We start from the raw sequence: 20645 nt of genomic DNA, 5'->3' as shown, positions 1-20645 counted from the left end.
CAGCCGCTGTCATTTGTCTGTCTTGGAAAGTTTCTTTGTGTAGTAGCTGATGGAGGAAGGTCCTTTCCCTGTTCACCAGAGAGAGCTTTTCCTCTGTCCCGAGTGGCGCACGAGAGAAACTGCTGCCAGACACAAAGCAGCAGGTGAAGCAGATTAGCCTTATTTCCCAGGGACAGCCTAATTCTGTCCTCAGGAGACTTGGCATGCTCTTGGTGCAGGTGCATGAGAACCTGCCAATCTCCGCTGGAGGGGGCGGGGATAGGGCGGGCCTCGGACGGGGGCGGGCCATTGGGTGCTTCCCACGGAGCCCGATTGGCCCGTGCGAGCTCCGCCCGCACCAGCCACGTTGGACGCGGGCAACCCCGCTGGGAGGCCACTCCTGGCCCCACAATGCACTGCGTGGCGCGTCACTCGGAGCGGCGGGTCCCAGCGCGACAGGTACGGCCCGGCCCCTCTTTCCAGCCTCCTCGGGGGGCTCCGGGATCCCTGCCTGGCCGCTCGCGCCGCGCTCGGCGTCTCGTCCCGGCCTGACCGGTACTGCCCGAGTCGGAGCTGGGCCGCGGAGGCCGCGGAGCTTGGAAGGGCGAGTGTGCGGGTCCCGGGTCGCTGCGACCTAGGGCTGCCAGCCGCGCGGACGGCGGTTGCTGTGTGGCCAGGCCTGTCCCAGGATGGGCGGCCGGACTAGGGGCGACGGATGGGGAGTGCGGGCATCCCGGGGCAGCCAGTAAGAGGACTCCCTGGCCCCCGATGTCAGAAGCACACGGATTCACCCGGGCTTGTCGGTGGCCCGAGAGAGCTTGAGGTGGCACTCCTAGTTCCTTTTGGGCGGGGTAGCCTGTGCCAGTGGCATACCCTGCGATTTGTGGTGTCTGAATGGGCGCTGAGGTTGGAGATCGCCCACGCTGGTTCTGGGAAACCCCTTGAGGTCCTGTTTCATGGTCCTTTGCGACACTGTGTGGCAGAAAAAGAGCCCTGAGCAAATTGGCTCCACAAGTGGGGATCTCCGGAGGAGGCCAAGCTGGAGCTTGCCTGAATCTCTCTGTCAGTAAAAAGCAGCTTAAGACTTGGTCGCCTGCTGCTCGGCTTCCGGGATCAGCATCACCTGGAGCAGGTGGAACTCTTCAGAACCCGCCCGCCTGTGCTTATCTTAGGGCAGAGCCCGGTGTTCTTGGGCCACGCTGGACGTGATCGAATCCCAGCTGATGAGCAGAACACCTGTTTTTAAAAACGGAATCACATCCCCTGTTACTGGTACCCACTCATTTGCCAGCACTTTGAGAAGTTAGGCGGGATCTCAAACATTTCTGAGAACTTCTGGTGTGTAGCGGAAGAGTCAGAACTGAATCTGACAGCCGTGACCATGTCCAAAGTGATTGAGGCGTCGGGCTTTTCCCACTTAAGACGATCACATCGGTTTAGTGCTTTATTTTTAGAGACCGCTTAAAGTTTATGTTTTAGGCTGGTGTATGAACTCCTATCAAAGAGTTTCCTCTCCGTGTAGTTAAGAAGTTTGAGTATGTTTAGAGGCAGTGTTTCATGGAGTTGTTAGAATCAGACCCCCTACCTATTTGTCTAGGAGTTGAACAAATGCCTTAAACTCTTGGGACTTGTGTTTCCTCCAGAACAAAATGAAACTAATACCTAACCTCACAGGTTCCTGGAAGGCTCACATGAGGTGTATGAAGTGCTTGGTCTGTAGGGCGTAGGTAACCTGTCAGTCATAAGCACAGCAAAATACTTAAAATAGAATTTTTAGTAGATTACAGGTAGTGCCAGGTGCTTCTCATGAGCGTCGGAGGTAGAGGCTAGTAGTATCTTAAAAAGAACCTCATAAGCTAGGGTCTACTTGTAGCCATCGTTCAGAAGTCAGGAAAGTGAGATTTGGAAAGCAAAGCTTAAGTCAAGGTAACGTGACAGGTATATGGTAGAGCCTGGATTTAAATCTGGGCATATGACTTTTATTTATTTATGTATTATTTGCACATTGTTTGCATGTGTATGCCTGTATGTATTCAATGTGCATTGTCATACTAGTGTGTGTAGGTGTGTAGAAGGTTGGGTATTGATTTCCTGTGTCTTCTCTGATTGCCCTGCACTTAATTGAGACTGTATCTTTTTTTTTTTTTTTTTTAACCCGGAGCTTGTCAGTTCCAGCCAGTCCAGCTAGCCGGCCTGCCTGGGAGATCCCATCTCTTTTGGGATTACCCGGTTTGCCTAGTGTTCAGTTAAGTTCTAGGGATCCCTGTCTCTAGTTGTGGGTATATTCTGTGGTGGAGCTTGAGGTTTTACACAGAGTGTGTAGTGCAGGTGCTCACAACAGAAGCCAGCAGCAAGGACTGCTGATGAGGAAGGCAGTACAGATAAAACATCACAGTAAGTTCTGGTCGTCCTTGGTACCCCTTCCTCTTCATTCACCCTCCCGGTCTGAGCATTGCGGTTAATGTGGTCAATTAAGTTCAGTCATGTGCCCAGATTTAAATCCAGGCTCTACCACATACCTGTCATGTTACCTTGACTTAAGCAGTTAAGTTCAGTCAATCTGACTCCACCCTTTGCATCACAATTATGCAGCCAATTCTCAAATTATTCGCTTCTAATTCTCACCGATTTCAGCAGTTATCAAGTTAAGAAAATGATATGTAACAAGTTAGTTTTTCCAAACTTTGGTGTTACCATAATTATAAGATGATTTGGTAGGCAGAAGGAACAATTTAAAAGCAAGCCTCCAGAATATTTAATGCACATATAAATAGAACAAAAATTTACTTATTTTAATTTAGGTTTAGGGAAAAAATTCCCTAATGTCTCAAAACTGATTTTGTAGATATTGTTGTTAAAAATATAGGACAGCCAGTTGAGAGATTGATATTTGGTAAATAAGAAATAGTACAGGTGAGATGCAGATAAGGTAAGCATCCTGAAATTGATACTTGAGTGCTAAAGCTTGGGGTGTGATTAACTCAAATAAAAGATGAGTGACCCCAGCATAAAACATCTTTATCTTTAAAGAGGTCAGGTGAGGGCATTTGGTTAGAGCGTATATGTAAAAGCTATTCTATTTGAATTTTACTGCTTTTTTGGAAATACCTTCCTGACACTTTGAGCTTCAGGTCATTGCCTGACAGACAGCCTTCTGAAGGAGAGGGGCAGCTTGAGAGGCTGATGTGTCTGCTTAATTGGTGTTTGGGGACGTTCCTTAGTCTTTCCGGCTCTCCCTAGATTCTAATTTGGACTCGTTCCTCTACAGTTCCGCTGGAAGGGAATACCGAGCACTCCTTGGGCTTTCTGTTATCTAAAGACAGCTCTAAAGTTTTCATGTTGTTAAAAGTGAAGAAAAGAGGAGCCATGCCTGGAAAATGTATCCATGGCCCTGATAGGAAAAAGCTGTTATCCTTCCCAAAGCTTCCCTCTTGCTTCCCTTAGCCCCATTGCTCTTCCTTGATTTTCCCAGCACTCACTGCCTGGTTCTTAAGCACACACTAGCCCCAGCTTGGCCTCCATGCAGGCACAGTTCGGTGTTGTTGGTGTTTAATATACTCCTATAAGGATCCAAAGTCAAACTGTTAAAAAGGGCCGTATGATTTTGAAGTTGAGAGTCTGTCTATAAAGTAGTTCAAGTGTCATTGTTCTTTGGAGATTTATCCTAGTTGTTTCTCTTTGTGGTTCTTGTTGTTCTTTTTTCCTCCTTAATTGGTTTGGATGATAAATAAAGTTACTCTGGGCAGGGGGAGGGGGCTAACTTTTTCTCCATAGAAAACCTTTTTTATCTGCTGATAAGTAGAAACAGCCCTCTGACCGCCTTTTAGAGATTTACCGCTGTGTTCTGCTTCTGTTTACTAGAAACCTATTTCTTTATTCTGTTTATTAGGAATCCCTGAATACATGTTTGTCTGAAAGTGTTTTTGAGACAGGGCCTTGTGATACAGCCCAGCCTGGCTTCCAACTCATGATCCCTCTTTTTCTGCCCTCCTAAATGTTAAGATTATAGTTACATGTCACTTTACCTGGTAAAATAGCAGTTTTTATCCTGCTTTAAAAAGTTAACTTACCACATTAGGATTTAACACATTATTAAACTTTTTATTTTTAGAAAGCTTTGAGTTGCTGCACTGTATTCTGTTACATGGGAATACTATAATTTATTTACTTCATTGTCATCATATATTGGATTTTTAGATTATTTTAAATAATTTGATTATAATGGTATCCTTTTAAATTTTTATCTAAATTTACGATTATTTTCCTTGGGGTAAGGTTAATTTAAATGTACTGCTGAGCACAGTGGTGCACACCTAGTGTTACACACGTGGTGGTAAGCTCAGTTGACCCAGGAGGCTGAGTCAGGAGGCCTTTTGTGAGTTTGAGGCCAGCTTGGGCTACATAGTGAGTTCCAGGCCAGCAAGGGCTACATAGCAAGACACTGTCTCTAAATCATTCACCAATAATTAATTACTACTAATGCTTTTATTTTTTAACTCTCAATTTTATTTTATTTTTAAATTTATTCTGTGAGAATTTCATGCAATATATTTTGACCATATTTTTTCCCTGCCCCTCTTCCTTTTTCCAGGTGCTCCCTCACTTCCTTACTTCATGTTCTCTGTCTCTCTTCCTTCTGTTTCTCTTTGACACAGTGTTTCTCTGTGGAGCCTTGGCTGTCCTGGAACTCGATCTGTAGTCCAGGCTGGCCTCAAATTCAGAGGTCTGCCTGCCTCTGCCTTCTGAGTGCTGGGATTAATGGCATGTACCACCACACTGAGCTTCTTTCTCTCTCAAAAAACAAACAAACAAACAAACAAAAAACACTAAAAACCAAAACAACACCAACAAAACCCCCAAGGAGTCCCATTTGTGTTCCTGAGCATGGGGCTTGCCTGGAGTTTGCTTGGTACTGTACTCAGTGTTGACCCATTGAAGAAAATGAAACTGAGTCTCCTTCTGCCAGCGACTATGGATTGCTCTGAGCTTCTTGGCAGGATTTTGTCTGGCTTGAGTTTGTGCAGTCCTGCATATGCTGTCACAGTCTCTTTGAGCTCCATAAGTACACCTGCCCTGTTGTATCTGGAAAATGTTACTTCCTTGAAGTCGTCCTCCACCGCTGGCTTTCACACCTTCCCACCCCATCCTCTTCTGCATAGATCCCTGAGCCTTGGGGAGACAGGTATGATAAAGACATCCCATTTAGGGCTGAGCGCACCAAAGCCTCTCACTTTCTGCACAGTGTCCAGTTGTGGGTCTCTGTGTCAGAAGCAGTTTCTCTGATGAGGGTTGAGTGATGCCCTCTGTGGGTATAGAGGTTGTTTTACTTCAGTATCCATTTAACAGAACAGTAGTAGTAGGTTTTCCCCTACTCCCCATGGCCTATCCAGTCTCAGGTTCTTGCCCTCATTAACACTGTCAGGTATGGGTTCCATTTTATGGAGTGGACCGTAAATTCAATTTAAAGAAAAGATTGGTTACTTCCATATCATTCTGCCACTATTGTACCTCAGGGCATAACTTGTAGGGAGTTCATTATTAGAACTTGCAGGGTCCATAGCGGGGTGAAATTGTTACCTTTCTCCAGTAGCCGGTATAGTACCTTTGAGCACTATGAACACTGGCCGGTAGGGTGAAGCATATGTGTGCCACAGTGAATGTGCAGAGGCCAAAGGATAACTAAGACAGTGGTTCTCAATCTGTGGGTCACAACCCCTTCGGGGATCAAAGGACCCTTTCACAGGGGTTGCCTGAGAACGTCAGAAAACACAGATGTTTACATTACAATTCATAACAGTAGCAAAATTGCAATTATGAAGTAGCAATGAAAACAATGTTATGGTTGGGGGTCACCACATGAAGAACTGTGTTAAAAGGTCATAGATAGCATTGGAAGGTTGAGGACCACTGACCTAAGGTATTGGTGTTTGCATTCCCACCTTGTTTGGGACAGGGTCTCTTGTTCACTGCTGTACATACCAGGCTAGCTGGCCTCAGAGCTTCTGATTCTTCTGTTGTCAACTCCCATCAACTGTAGGAGCCCTCAGGGATTATAGGTATTTACTCATATAGCCATGTCTCGATTTTTCATGTGTTCTAGAAGCCAAACTCATGTCATCAGATGGCTTGCCCTGCAAGTGTTAGCCACTCAGCATCTCCCTAGCTGGCAAATGTTATTTTCAAAAGCTTGTTTGGGGGCTGGAGAGATGGCTCAATGGTTAAGGGCACTTGTTGCTCTTGCCGAAGACTACAGTACCCATGTAACTGCTCACAACTATCTCTAACTTCAGTTCTAACATACCAATGCTCTCTTTGTGCTAAGGGCACCAGGCATGCACATGGTACACATACACACATGTAGGCAAACACTCATATATATAAAATAAAAATATGTTTTTAAAAAGCTTGTTAAGCGAAAGGTTGTTGAAATATATTGTGTCATTAATTAATGCTCTGATTACTAATTTAGAAAGTTTTAAATGCTTGCCAGCTTGAGCCTTGATTTTTATTTAATCCCAAGTTTTCATTTTGTTTTAGGCCTTCTGTGGGTTGAAATGTCTATGATTTTATCTGCCTCCGTCATTCGTGTCAGAGATGGGCTGCCGCTGTCTGCATCGACTGACTATGAGCAGAGCACGGGGATGCAGGAGTGCAGAAAGTACTTTAAAATGCTCTCGAGGAAACTTGCTCAACTTCCTGATAGATGTACACTGAAAACTGGACCTTATAACATCAAGTAAGACCTCTCAGTTTGTTTCATTAGTCATTTTCCGAGAGCTTGTCATTTTAGTGAAATTTAAATGGTTGCAATAGAAATGCATGTTTTATTAACCCAGAAGAGCTTGCAAGTCAACAGTCATGTTCTAAATTTTGCTAAGTAGTGGTCATGCTGTCAGCCTTTTATGCAGATTCTCTGGATTTTTTTCTGGCTTTAGAAGACTTGATAGTATTTTTACAGATAATACTTCCTATAATTTGTTTAATAGGTATTAGAGTTTTTACATGCTCAAGACGGTAGCAGGCAAATTGTAATGGAAAATGCTAGAAAGTAAAGTTTTATCCGACTGGGAGGGCAAATTATCCATCTGTCTGCCCTTTAAGACTGAGTGACAGGATAGAGTGTGACTTGACTCTGTGGTGACTGAGTCCTTCAGGAAGATTGGTACTTGTGAAAGAAGGCAGTTACATGAAGGATCCTCTGCGTGAGGAGTGAGGCTGGAGCAGCGGCTAGTGGAGGAGCCTTGACGCCTCTTAGAAGGTAGAAGGAGGAGGAAAGCCAGTGGTGCTGAAGCGGAGTGGGGAGTTCGAGAGACGGGAACGGGACAGGCAGGGTCCTCTAGGCCATGGGAGGCTGTTGCCTTATTAATCCTAATGCCATAGGAAGCTGTGGGGATTTTACGCTGGAGGATTGTGTGATCTGGTTTGGGCTCTGAGTAGGTTGTACTAGCCACTCTCAAGAGCAGACTGTAAGGGAGACTGAGTGGGAACAGGGTGATGGGTAGAAGAGACTGTGGGAGATGATGACTGCAACTTGAACCGGTGCTAATGAAGAGGACGAGTTGGATTCAGGCTACATTTTAGGCCTCACACCCATACATGGTCCTGATAGGCTCTAAGAATATGAAGGAAAAAGAAGAGGTAAGAATCGTATGTAGATTTTTGGCCTTAGAAACTGCATGCATAATGGGGCTAAAATGAGAAGACTGGAGAGGTTAATTGCATTCCATTGTTAAGAGTTCTGTTCGGACATGTTAGGTCTGAGATGCCTATTAGCCATCCAAGGGGCACGGCCAGCTGGATGTATGAGCCTGAAGCTTAACAAAGAGCACAAGTGGGGGTATTTAGATTTGGAAGTCAGTTTATGATTTGTAATTGCTGTGGAAACAAATGAGACCACTTTGGACAGCATCCATATGAAACAATTAGAGAACAGTTAACTTGGGGGTCCATGATGCTAATTATGAACATAGAATGAAGCCAGATAATCATAAGGTCCGTGTGGGGTATGTAAGCAAAGAGCTTTATTATTAAGACACTATGTTTTGAAGAGTTAAAATCCACCTAAGGCAGGACAAGGCATCACATCCAAGTGTTTGGAAGGGAGGCAGAAGAAGCAGTGTGTGTGTGATGCTACATGTCAAGTGTGCTAAGTTGTTTGACTTGGTGCTAGTGGGTGAAGATTTGCAGGTAGCTGGGAAACAAGTTTGATACCTAGTGTGGGACCAGATCCTGGACTGTCCTGGAAGTTCAGATTGAGGGAAGTTATTTTGATACAGCACATTGCAAGTTACTGCTACGGGTTTGAATGAAGAAAGTCACTTGATGGAAAAACAAGCAAACAGAGGGAGTGGGAAGTGGCATGTCTTCACTTCCTGCACTCAGGAAGCACAGGCAAGCAGATCTGTAAGTTCCAGGCCAGCCAGGACTACATAGTGAGACTCTGGCTCAAAAACAAAACAGAACAGAACAAAACAAAACAACAGAACAAAACACTCAGAAACAACAAAGCAAAACCGAAGACCTTAGAACATGGAGTAAGACAGAAGTTTGAGAGAGATAAGGCAGAGAGGTCAACTTAATTTACAGTGTGAAGTAGGAAAATAAATGTACAGATGAGGAGGAAAGTGCCAAACAGAAAAAACGGTCAAGCCTGCTGAGGTGGAGTTCTAGAGATGAAGCTTCGGAATGGAACAGAACAATAGTGTCCTCAGAACTGAGCAGTCCTTGGAGGAGGATTGTTTAGATGTGAGGAGGAGAGATGATGAAGTCCCATGTGATTTTTTTTTTTTCTTTGAGACAGGATCTGACAGTGTCGACATCCTGGCTAGCCTTGAACTCATTCTGTAGATCAGCCTGGCCTGGAACTCAGAGATCTGCCTGACTCTGCCTCCCCAGTGCTGGGATTAAAGGTGTGTACTCCCATACCTGGCTTTCATGAGATCTCTCCAGTTGAGACAATCTAGTGGAAGGGATGATAGGGATTTTAGAACCATTCACAGAGATACAGTTCAAATTTTGAGGGCAGAAATGCCCAATGAATTTAGAGAGGGCCAGAATAGAACTTTAGAGAATGTCCACAACTACTTGAATTAATTAGTAACTGTAAAATAATGAGATGTTACATTTAATTGGAGTTTCGAGAATTTACCTAGAAAATAACATATTGATGAGAGTGGTTAAATTGTATCTAAAATGGCGGTTTAGCCTACTACTACTTAGGTGAAGACAAGGACTTAAAACATTGAAGCATTTAGGCAGCAGGTTTTTTAAATGCTCTCTATCATTCTCAGTTACATTTGTTGTTAGGTGGTGGTATGGGCATGTCCAAGTTATTGGAGATTGGCTTGAAGTATACGTTAATATTGGTAACTACCTGGCATTAAAAAACAATTTTTTGGTTGTGAGTCTAGCCTTTAATGGCTGAGCCATTTGGCCAGGCGGTGGTGGCGCACGCCTTTAATCCCAGCAGAGCCAGGCAGATCTCTGTGAGTTCAAGGCCAGCCTGGGCTACAGAGCGAGTTCCAGAAAAGGCTCAAAGCTACACAGAGAAACCCTGTCTCAGAAAAAAAACCAAAAAACAAAAAAAACACAACAATTTTTTTTTTTGGTTTTTGTTTTGCTGTATTTTCTTAAAAGCAATATAAATGCACTAAATTTTTACTATGTCCCAATTCTATTTAATTATGAATTTCAGATTTATATCATTTATTTTAACCCTATCTTATTCTACACAAAGGATTCGGGCAATTTTCATATACATTAACTCAGGAGGATAAATGAAGGAATCGGAGAAAAGAAGTAGATTTTGGAGACTAAAAAACAGAGGTAACACTTTCTGGAGATGCAAGCACGTAGCCCGAGCATTTGTTAGAATAGACCTGCAAGTACTGTTCTGAATTCCTTGTGTCTAAGGTAAGGTGGGAGAGTCAGTCAGTAGACTCAGTCTTGATGCAGTTTTCCTATTCCTGAGAGTTCTAATGCTCATAAAAGGGGCAGCATTTGGCTAGCATTCCTCAAGTAGCCATAGTGGTGAGCCTTTTGTGACTTTTTTCTTATACTCCTTGGTATAAGGAAATGACATGATATGAAATTTATTTTTTCAGATTGGTTGAATTTTGGCTTTAAATTTTGCTTTTGTATTTACTTTGTGAATGTGTGTGCACATACATGGTGTATTCACTGCTGCACACCATGACATATCCCACCCCACATTTAAAGGTGATAGTACAGCTGTTGGGAGGTGGCGCCCACCTTCTTCCATGAGTGTTTCAGGGATCTAACTCAGGTCGTCAGGCTTGCAGCCAAGTGCCTTTGCCTGCTGAGCCCTCTTGCCAGCACATGATTTTTGTTTTTTCAGACAGGATCTTAGTGTGTGCCTTAGCTGGCTTTAAATTTGTGATGGTCCTCCCATCTCTGCCTCCTGAGTGGTAGAATTTCAGGTTCGCACACTGTGCCTGGCCAAACAACATGTTTTATGTCAGAGGTTAGAAGTGGGGTAAGTCAATAGAGGTCCAGTCTGGCCTGATCCACACATATGGTTCAGATATATGTAAATGCATAGATTATGTAACTTTGGTAACCAGGCATAAAAACATCTCTGCATGTTGTTTTTGTAGTCAAGCTTTAAAAAAGGGTTGGAGAACAGGACTTTAGCTGTAGTTGCAGAGAAGAACCTGATATCATATATTTTCCCCCATTAATAAGAGGTCCCATTGGTTGGGTTTGGACTGTTAGGGTGTTCACCGTATGGGCAGTGAACTCACTCTGATATAAATTGGGAATTTATTTACACTCCTTGACGTACTTTCTTTTCCTGACCTCCTTTTCTCCCTGAGGAGTTAGGTGAAACCTGAGGGCTCTGCTGCAGTGGTAACATGGCACAGGGCCGGAAGCTGCTGCCCCCAGGTGCCCCTCTTTGTCCTGGCCGTGCTGAGTATCTGTCTTCCCGTCAGGCCCAGCTTACAGCCTGCTTGTTCGGAGTCCCTTCCTCCCCATTACTAGTACCTCATTTTCCCAACGTTCTCGCTGCTGTCTTCACAGGTTGCTCATGGAACTTGTTCAGCTGCTCTTTTTCACCAACGAAATACTAAATTCTCTAATTTGCTCTTTTTAATTGGATCATAACTCATTGAGGTGACCCACCACAGCCTAATCCATCTTAAATATATACTTATTTTTAATTGAATGTGCGTGTGTGTGTGTGTGTGTGTGTGTGTGTGTGTGTGTGTCGGGGGGATGCTGTATACGTGTGGATTTGTGTACATGTGAGTGCAGGCACTTTGGAGTCCTGAAGAGGGGGCCAGATCCCTGGGGGTTGGAGTTTCAGGCTGTAGTGAAGCCTCCTGATGTGGTGCTCGGAACAGAACTCAGACCCTCTGCAGGTAGTACACGTTCCTAACCATAGAGCCACCTCTCCAGCCCAGCCTAAGCTATTTATATTTCATCTTTTAGTATAAGCTTTTCAAACCTGTGCAGAAATTGAGTGTCAGAGTAACTAAGTTATGATTTTCGGCTCAGCCACTTAGTCCCTCACATTGACGTCTCATTGAGCTGGCAGAGAAAGACTGGAGTTTGGAGGGGAAATACAAGAATAGTAATGTTTCAGTTTCTTCCTCTCTGTATGGGGAAATGATGGCTTCTTTCCCGTGACTGCAGCGGCCTGAAGGCCACTTTGCTGGTGACGCACATTGCTCGGAGTACGGCTTGCATTAGTGCAGTCCTTGCACCTGTCATAGCAGCAGCTGAGTGAGAGGTGCCCTGGTCTGCTTTCTGTTGCTGTGTTAAACACCATGATCAGAGACAGCCTGGGGAGGAGAGGGTGTTTGCCTCACACTCTGTGATCACAGCCCATTACTGGGGAAGCCAGGGCAGGAACGCCAGCAGGGCAGAGTCAAGACCCAGAAGGAGCGCTGCTGCTTACTGGCTTCTCCCAGGTCAGCTCGTGGTCAGCTGTCCGTTTTCACATGGCCAGGGTCACCCGCTTAGGGATGGCCCGTCTGATGAAGGCAGTTCCTCCGTTGAGGTTCCCCCTGCCCAGGTGTGTCAAGTTGACAGTGACACTGACTATGGCAAATAATTCAGGAACTTACAGTGTTCCCAGCCACGGAAATAAGTCTGTTTTCTCCAAAAGGGTTGTTTAGCTTTGAAGAAACCTTATTGGTTGGTCTTGTTGATTGAGCAGTCCAGGGAGGAGTGTGAGAGTGTCCAGTTGTGTGGTTTGCATCCCACAGTGGAATTACAGTAAGTTTTAAGGAACTGTTGTTTCATAAATTAAACAGTATACTTCCCTCATGCGGTAATAAATAGCTAATGAATGAACTTACTTTATTACTTTAAAAATGGCTAACGCTGGCTGGGTGGTGGTGGCACACGCCTTTAATCCCAGCACTTGGGAGGCAGAGGCAGGTGGATCTCTGTGAGTTCGAGGCCAGCCTGGGCTACCAAGTGAGTTCCAGGAAAGGCACAAAGCTACACAGGGAAACCCTGTCTCGAAAAAAAAAAAAAAATGGCTAATGCAATCATGAAGATTAAATTGTGTCCTGTGAGGCCTTAGAACTCTGTGGTTGGTTCTGGAGTTAAAAATCAGGTTGTGTCTGTGAGATCTCTCTGAATTCTGAGCCATTGATCTTAGGAAAAGGCAGCTATCCTGTGGGGTCCAGTCATTCCCATTGTGAATTTGAATGGAGCAATGTAATTCCTTAGTTCTTTCACTGGTGTCCATTTGAAGTCAGCGAGGCTGTGGGCCTTCTAGGTTCTCTCCTTGTCTGGGGATGCTGGTTTTTTTGTATTTCTCCCTAAACTACTTTCAACTAAAAACGCTGTTTTAGGCCTCCTCTCTGTTAGTTTCAGTCAGTAGCAGGGCTTCCCTTTCACTCTTTGATGGTATTTTCTGATTACAGGAGTTGGAGCTTGAACAATAGCCTAGTTATTGACCACCTGCAATTAGCAGGCACTTAATGTTATCACTGCACTTTGCAGTGGCTCTGTGCATGCCTGGTAAGAGGGGTGCTTCTCCACTGTGGGTGCAGTCTCACAACTCACAGCAGTTTAGATGAAAGCAACATGTGCTGTGAGAGCTGCCTTGTCAGGCGCTGTCTCTTGGCTTCTGCAGATTTTCTGGTCTCCACTGGGAGACTGGGAACCCCTTTGCAGCAGCTGAAGGCCTGTTCAGTGGAGCTGAGCACCTGGCTCCTTCCATGTCGGAGCAGGACCTTTTCTGGACCAGTCACTGTGGTTAGGGAGGAGGAGCACTCACAGTTGGCCTGCTCACATTTATTTCCTTACACATAGCTTAACCAAGACCGCACATAACATACGGCAGGCTAGACGCCTTCCCTTTAGGGAAGGAAGGAGGGTTGCTGGTAGATAGCCATTAACAGTCCTATCACTTCTCCAGTGTGACAAGTGAGACTTGGATGGAAAGAAATTCCCCTCAAGTATAAAGCCACTAACAGTAGATCAGAACCACAGCCTTGCCTTTTGACTTCATGATCCATGTGTTCTCTGATAAGATTTACGCCTTTCCCTTATTTCCTTTTGTGACCACATGCATTCCCAATTTTCCTAATCTTTTAACTTTCTATGGAGAGAGAAATTAACCAGGTTAAAAGGAAGTGAAGTACTACATTTTTCTTTATTGTTGAGAAATAAAGAGTCCCATCAGATTTCAAGATGAGGACTGTAGGAGGGAGGAGTGTGCAGGGAATGCAGCTGGAAAGCCACCACACCACCTGAGGAGAAGCTAGTCCAAACTACTTCTGTTTGCCTGTTGCTAGCATCCCATTACTTTTCTGCTGTTTATCATGCTAACGTGTAGCTTTCAGGACCACATAGTTGATCTGGCTTGGGAAGTAAATTCTTCTTCTAGTATAGTTTCTGGGAAAATAATATTCAGAGCTCTGACAATGGGATCAGTTTGGCTCCTTAAAACTCTCAAAGACTCCTTTCTTTTTCTAAGTTGACATTGTCTGGTATACTGCATATGAATAAACATTTTATATTTAATGAGGCTACAATTAAAGGCTAAAATAGGTCTTTTATTCATGGACTGTTTTAATTCATGATTTGGCTCCTCACTAGTGAATAATTGAAAGCTGGCCTTTGTAAGAGAAGGATAAGAAATATGAAGTTCTTGGTACAGTGCTGTATGTGGCAGACCCTCAGTGAGTTCTCTTTCCACTTCGTCCCACTGATAGCAGTCTTTTGTTTTTAATTTATTTTGTATTTCTAGGACAACAGGTCCTACTAAACATACCAGCAGTGAACATAAGGTATGCTTGCTTTCATAGTGCTAAATCTTTTAATTTAATATTTAAAAGTTTATATACTTTATTTTAGTAAAATTTTTGTGAAAAGTTCTATTTTTTTCTAATACTTAGCAACTTTAACGGAGAGCAACTTTAACGGGAGAGCTTTTTTGCACCCAGGAAAGCTATAAATAGTTGGGAGATGTGGTTACAAAGGATAAGCAGAATTTCTGTGTATGATGGCATAATTAAGAATGGAAATAATGAAGTAATGAAAATTTTATATATATAATATAAAAATTAATCATTATGTCATTTAAAAATAGTTTACTATATATTTTGTCATTTAGCATGCTATGCTGTGTGTGTGTTAAATCATTATTTTTCAAGTAAATCTTTGTTAATTGTATTGCAAAGTCTTGACAGTCAAGAACCTTGTTTTTGACATTCAACATATTATAGTAACAAGTTAGACTACAGGTGTTCTGTGATCTGCTGAGAGGAACAGCATTGCTTTTACTGTGTATCATTTAGTGCAACGGGCCAGAATTATTTTAATGAGCCAGCATTTAATTGGTTATATGTAAAGTTTCTTTGACACATTGTATGTTAAATTAGATATCAGGAAAACTTCTATGTCCAAACCCACTCATTCATTTTGTTGAACTTTTAAGAGTCACTTATGGGGACATACATTAGAATTAGCTTTTTAACAAGGTGATGAGAAAGGGTAGAACCCTTGTCTAGGAGTTGGACATCTTTCAGTCTCACTTACAATACGCTTGATCCTCAAAGGACTAAGTTCCTATATGAAGGAGGAGACCAAAGATGTATTGAAATTTGGATAAGTTTCTTGGCCAGAAGAAAGGCAATGGCTAGAAATGCCAACTTCATTGGAACTAAAGCCCAGAAACAGAAAGGAATCACAACTTTTAAAAAAGAAAATTGGAGGGAGCTGGAGAGATGGCTTAGCAGTTAAGAGACGCCAGCCACATGGTGGCTCACCCGCCCTCCCCCATAACTCCTGTTCCAGGGGATCTGCTGCCTTCTTCTGACTCCTGTGGTAAACAGACACACATGATGGACATACATACATGCAGGCAAACACTCACACATATTAAATAAAATCTTTAAAAAAAAATTGGCAGGGTGCTGGAGAGATGGCTCAGAGGTTAAGAGCACTGGCTGCTTGTTCTTCCAAAGGTCCTGAGTTCAATTCCCAGCAACCACTTGGTGCCTCACACCATTTATAATGAGACTTGGTGCCCTCTTCTGGTGTTCAGGCATACATACAGGTAGAGCACTGTATGCATAATAAATAAATCTAAAAAAAAAATTGACAGGGCATGGTGGCATATACTTGTCATCCCAGGATCAGGAGGCTTAAGTCCAGAAGGCCTTGTGTACATGATCAACCTGGGTTACAAAAGGATGTCAAGATTTTGTCTCAAAAAACAAAGAGAGCCGGGCATGGTGGCATGTGCTTTTAATCCTAGCACTGGGGGGTGAGGAGGGGTGGGGATGGGAAGAGTCAGTAGCAGTAGGATCTCTGTGAGTTCCAGGACAGCCAGGGCTGAGGCGGTAGTGGTGGGGTGGGCATTGAGGAAAGTAGGAAGGAAAGGGGTAATTACAAAATTATACTCCTTGGGGGCTGGAGAGATGGTACTACTACACAGTCGTGAGGACCGGAGTTCGGATCCTAGCACCTACATATAAGCCAGGCGTCCCCAAATACCTGTAACTCTAATTCTTAGGGAAATAACTCCCCTTTTTGGCCTCTTTGTGCATGGACATGCACACCTGAACACGTGTACATAGATCATACAGACACATACATACACAAATAAGTCTTTAAAAAATTATACTTGCCAGGTGGCGGTGGCGCACACCTTTAATCCCAGCACTCGGGAGGCAGAGCCAGGTGGATCTATGCAAGTTCGAGGCCAGCCTGGTCTACAGAGTGAGATCCAGGACATGCACCCAAACTCAGTGTACTGTGGGTGTAGCTGAAGCTCTAGATTTGATCCTCAACACCACATAAACCAGGTACTCAAGGAGGTAGAGGCAGAAAGATCAGAAGTTCAAAGTTATTCTCAGCTACATAAGAGTGTAAGGATAGCCTGGAATATAGGGCAGCCTGTCTAAAAACAAACAAAAACCATTATGCTTAAATTAGAGAAAAGAGACTATGTCCATTGGCAGTGCAAACATGCATATGTAATAACAATGATAAAGAGAGTGGAGACATCACTACAGATTTGGGTAGCCATCTGTGGATACTCTGCAGAGTACCACACCTTCAGCATCACCTTCAGTGACCTCTGAGACATCTCCAGCTTCAGGATATGTTAAAGATGAATTGACCTGAAACAGAACAGTGACGGGAAGAGTAGGTGAAATAGTATTCTTTTCTGTGTTTTAGTTAGTGATTCATTGAGATTTTACTTTGTGTAGATACTACTGGGCTATGGGCAAGTGGATGGTGCCTATTTGGCAGTCCTTTATTTGCTCATTTTTTGAGCACCTATTATGTACTAGACCCATTATTCGAGGAGCTAAGAATACAATGGTGGGCAATACAGAAACCATCCATAGTGAAAATGACATTGCAGAATGCAAATATATAAGTGTACACTTGCAGCTTGGGCTAGTTCATGATTAATAACAGCTGCTATGTTAAAACCACAAGGGTGAGATCACTTTAGATCAGTGGTTCTCAACTTTCCTAGTGCTATGACCCTTTAATACAGTTCCCTATGTTGTGATGACCCCCAACTGTAAATTATTTTTGTTGCTACTTCACAACTGTAATTTTGCTCCTGTTATGTAAGTATCTGGTATATAGGATATCTGATATGTGACTCCCCGGGGGTCACGACCCACAGGTTGAGAATCACTGCTTCAGATCATGCCCTCTTCAAAGGCCTTGAAGAACAGGTAGGTGAGTGGGCTTTAGCCAGGGCAGAGTTGGAGCACATGGAGAGTGGAGGAGACAGTGTTCTGGAAGCTTCTCAGGATGGCAGTGACGGGGCTGGGAGTAAATTGGCATACTTGAAGCTCTGAAACGGGCATCTGTGGGATGCAAAGAGGGGAGAAGAGAGTAGCAGATGAAGTGGAAAAACTGGAAGGGCTTTCTGGTCTCAGGTTATACATATTCTGCAGGTCCTGAAGTCCTTCAGTCTCATTGCTCTTCATGTAGTTGGGGGAAAAAACCCAGATTGATCTGTGGCTGAGAAAAACATGAAAAAAAATAATGTTTGTGCAATATGGCAGTTGGTGTGTTGTAGAAAGATTATAGGCTCCGGAATTAACCATTTATCCTAGCTCTTGGTTTGTTGTGCTAGGGATCAAACGCAGGGCTTTACCTAGGCTAGACAAGTACTCTACCAATTCAACTATGTCCCCAGGTGCACCAGCTCTGCTTATTAATAGTGTGGCCTTGGGTAAATTTCCTGACCTCTCTGAGGCTCTGTATTTGCAGAATAGACCTAGTTAGTAGCCTTTTATTGAGGATGAATTAAAAATTTATGCAAAATATTCAGCAGAGTAGTCAGCATGTTGTTACTGTTGCTACTCTTACCTTCCTTAAGGCATAGTATCTATATATAAAACATGAACTAAGTCAGATGGTGTGCTCAGGTAGCATGCTTGTAGTGATGTTAGACTGTTTCAAAAGTAGTCTTCAGTGAGATGGTAAGAATCCGTCTGGCCCAACAATATTGGAAAAAGCAATTATTATTCTTATTACAAATATAAATTAACAGAGCTGGCATGTACTGTTAAGAAGCTGTTTTTCATTTCAGAGAAAGAATTATAAGGCTAAATTTACTATGGAAGTCAATTGTAGAATGGTTTATAGCCTTTTCAGAGAGTACTATACAAGTAGATGACTTTCTGAAAATGCCAGCATATAACACTTAAAAAAAAAATAGGGTTTTCTGTATTTCTCACTCAATCTTTCAGTTAAATTTAGCACAAACAATATTTGCCATAAACTATGAGGTAGGTGTCTGTGGCTTACTGAACTGTTAATGTAGAGGTACAGAAAAACCCTGACGTAACACAGAAAACGTGGTCCAAAACCTTCAGTCACATTATTAGATAATAATGAAATAACTTGTGTATCACTAGTTGGGAGTTGTGAATGGATAGAAGCCAACTGCTAATTGTGTCCAAGTTTTTCAAACTATTGTGGAGTACATTCAAATGCTAATGACATGGCAAAGAATTTTCATAATGACAGAACATATTTTGAGACAAGAAAATCACTCAAGAAACTATATTCTAGACTAGCTTGGTAGCACATAACTGTAGTCCTAGCCCTTGGGAGTCTGAGACAGGAGGATCAGAAGTCTGAAGCCACCCTGAGCTAATAAGTTCAAGAGTCATTCAAGACTAGTTTGGGCTAATATTGATCCTGTTTCAGTATCTACCCCCCCCCAAAAGAACAAAAACAACAAAAAATTGACCTTTGACTAAATACTAATTTATAGAAAAAATTCCATATGCTGTAGCTATACTTTTTTTAAATTAATGATTCTTGAGAAGAGATATAGTTGCCTTTGTGAGCATATGTATATAAGTGTAGAGAGCTGAAATAAATGTTTCATGAAACTATATATTCCAAATTTTTCTTTTCTAGTTTTTTTTTTTTTACAAAATGTTATAACTTATTAATTTTATGTCCTAATGGATTACAGCTTTAGAAATTTTGCAAAAATGACTATCAAGTGGAATTTTAGAAAGCAGTTTCAGATTTCTGGAATAAGTTGAGTACAATTTTATTACAATTGTGTCTCACGCTCTAAAAGATACAGAGGGAATTAGTAACATGACTTACCTAAGGGGAGGAGAATTGAGTACCTGTGGGCAGAGAAGGCTATACAAGGAGAATATCAGTTCACAGTCTCACCCCGCCTCCCTTTTAAATTTAACCATGTTAGCGTATTTACTCCCAAGTTAAAGAAGTTCTGGATGCTGGAGAGATGGCTTACCAGTTAAGAGTGCTTGCTGCTGCACAACCATGAAGACTAGCAGTTGGATCCTGCACCCACATAATAAGCCAGGTGTCCTGCACATGCTTATAATCCCAGCTCCAAGAAGGTGCAGACAGGAGGATTGCTGGGGTTTGCTGACTTCCAGTCTAGCTGAGAAATGCAGTCCCAGGTTTAGGGAGAGACCCTGTCTCAAAGGACTAGTGATAAATGGAAAATGATAAAGGAGGACATTGATGCCTTCTGGCCTCTGGGCATGCACAGGGTTGTGCACTAAACACACACACACACACACACACACACACACACACACACACACAAATAAATCTTAAATTTTTTATCTACAGTATTAGAGAAAAAAGTGCACTAGTATGGATCAAGCGGGCAATACAGATTGCTGTGATTAGTAGGATGTAGCACACAAGTAGGAGCCATAGCCTGGATGTTGTGTTGATTTACTGCTCCTGGTCCAGACCAGCTATGTGGTCAGTACAAGAAAAGGATACTTAGGTGACTCATTAAATGGTTAATTTGTGGTCCATTCACCACTTATTTATTATGGAAGAAAGGCATATGCTATATTTTAGAAGTCTTATTTCAGTGTAAAATATTTAAATTAAATGTTTCCATGCTTAAAGTAGAAGTTTTAAAGCACATTTAGCATATTCTTTAGAAACAATTTCAAGCTTACAAAAATTGTATGAGTAAGAGAAATCCTAATATGTGTTTCTGTACTTGGCTTTTTTGACATTTTCCTACCTATGTGTTTTGTTTGTTTATTTTTTGTCTGAACCATTTGGGAGAAACAGATATTTCCTTCTCCTCCTCCTCCCTACCCTGCAAGCATGCTGAAGAACAAATATTAAGCTTGTTCATGCTAGGCAAATGCTCTACCATTGAGCTACATACCCAGCTCTGGCCTTCTTAACCATTTCCAAAGTATATTCTCTAAGATTGGAAATAGGTTTTTACTTGACTGCATACCATAATCAGCTAGAGTAAGTTTAATATTGCTACTGTAACATATTGCCTGCTTTATTTTGTCATTTAATATTCATTATGGCAGCTCAGCACTCTCTGTCTGGGATTCAGACTAGGTTTAGGTATTATCACATTTAGTTGGCATGACTCTTTAGACTTCTTTGACTGGGAGCATTTCTATAATCTTTATTTCATTTTCACAGCATTGAGGGTTTTTTGTTTGTTTTGTTTTTAAAGAATATACCTCCTTATGTAAAAAATGTAGTGTTGGCTATTTTGATGTTTCTTTACTATTAGATTACTGTTAGATTCAGGTTATACATCCTAGTGGGAATATTGACAAGTAATGTTTTGCCTTAGGATGTCACACGTGGAGATGCATGATGTCTTCCTGCCCCTCATTACTGATATTAGAATACTTGGTTAGCATGTGCTCTGGTTTCTA

General features: G+C 42.6%; 1 protein-coding gene across 8 annotated transcripts in view; it reads left to right on the top strand.

The window, feature by feature from the left end:
• Positions 1-329: 329 nt before the first annotated feature.
• The window catches only part of Sec22a (SEC22 homolog A, vesicle trafficking protein), a 55664-nt gene continuing 35348 nt past the window's right edge, over positions 330-20645 (top strand). Inside the window, exons 1-2 of one of the 8 annotated variants that reach the window (XM_006974559.4) lie at positions 330-438; positions 6517-6715. In XM_006974559.4, coding sequence (XP_006974621.1) covers positions 6534-6715 — 182 coding nt within the window. In that variant the 5' untranslated portion in view covers positions 330-438; positions 6517-6533. Of the gene's footprint in view, positions 1318-4567; positions 5162-6516; positions 6716-9720; positions 9805-20645 lie in introns of those variants that run through there. The other 7 variants (XM_042259248.2, XM_015993417.3, XM_042259250.2 and 4 more) reach the window with 7 other exon arrangements.

This window comes from Peromyscus maniculatus, chromosome 12, assembly GCF_049852395.1.
Source record: "Peromyscus maniculatus bairdii isolate BWxNUB_F1_BW_parent chromosome 12, HU_Pman_BW_mat_3.1, whole genome shotgun sequence".
NCBI classification, from domain to species: domain Eukaryota; kingdom Metazoa; phylum Chordata; class Mammalia; order Rodentia; family Cricetidae; genus Peromyscus; species Peromyscus maniculatus.
The sequence above is the reverse complement of the archived record's forward strand: the minus strand, read 5'-3'. Positions and strand labels throughout refer to the sequence as shown.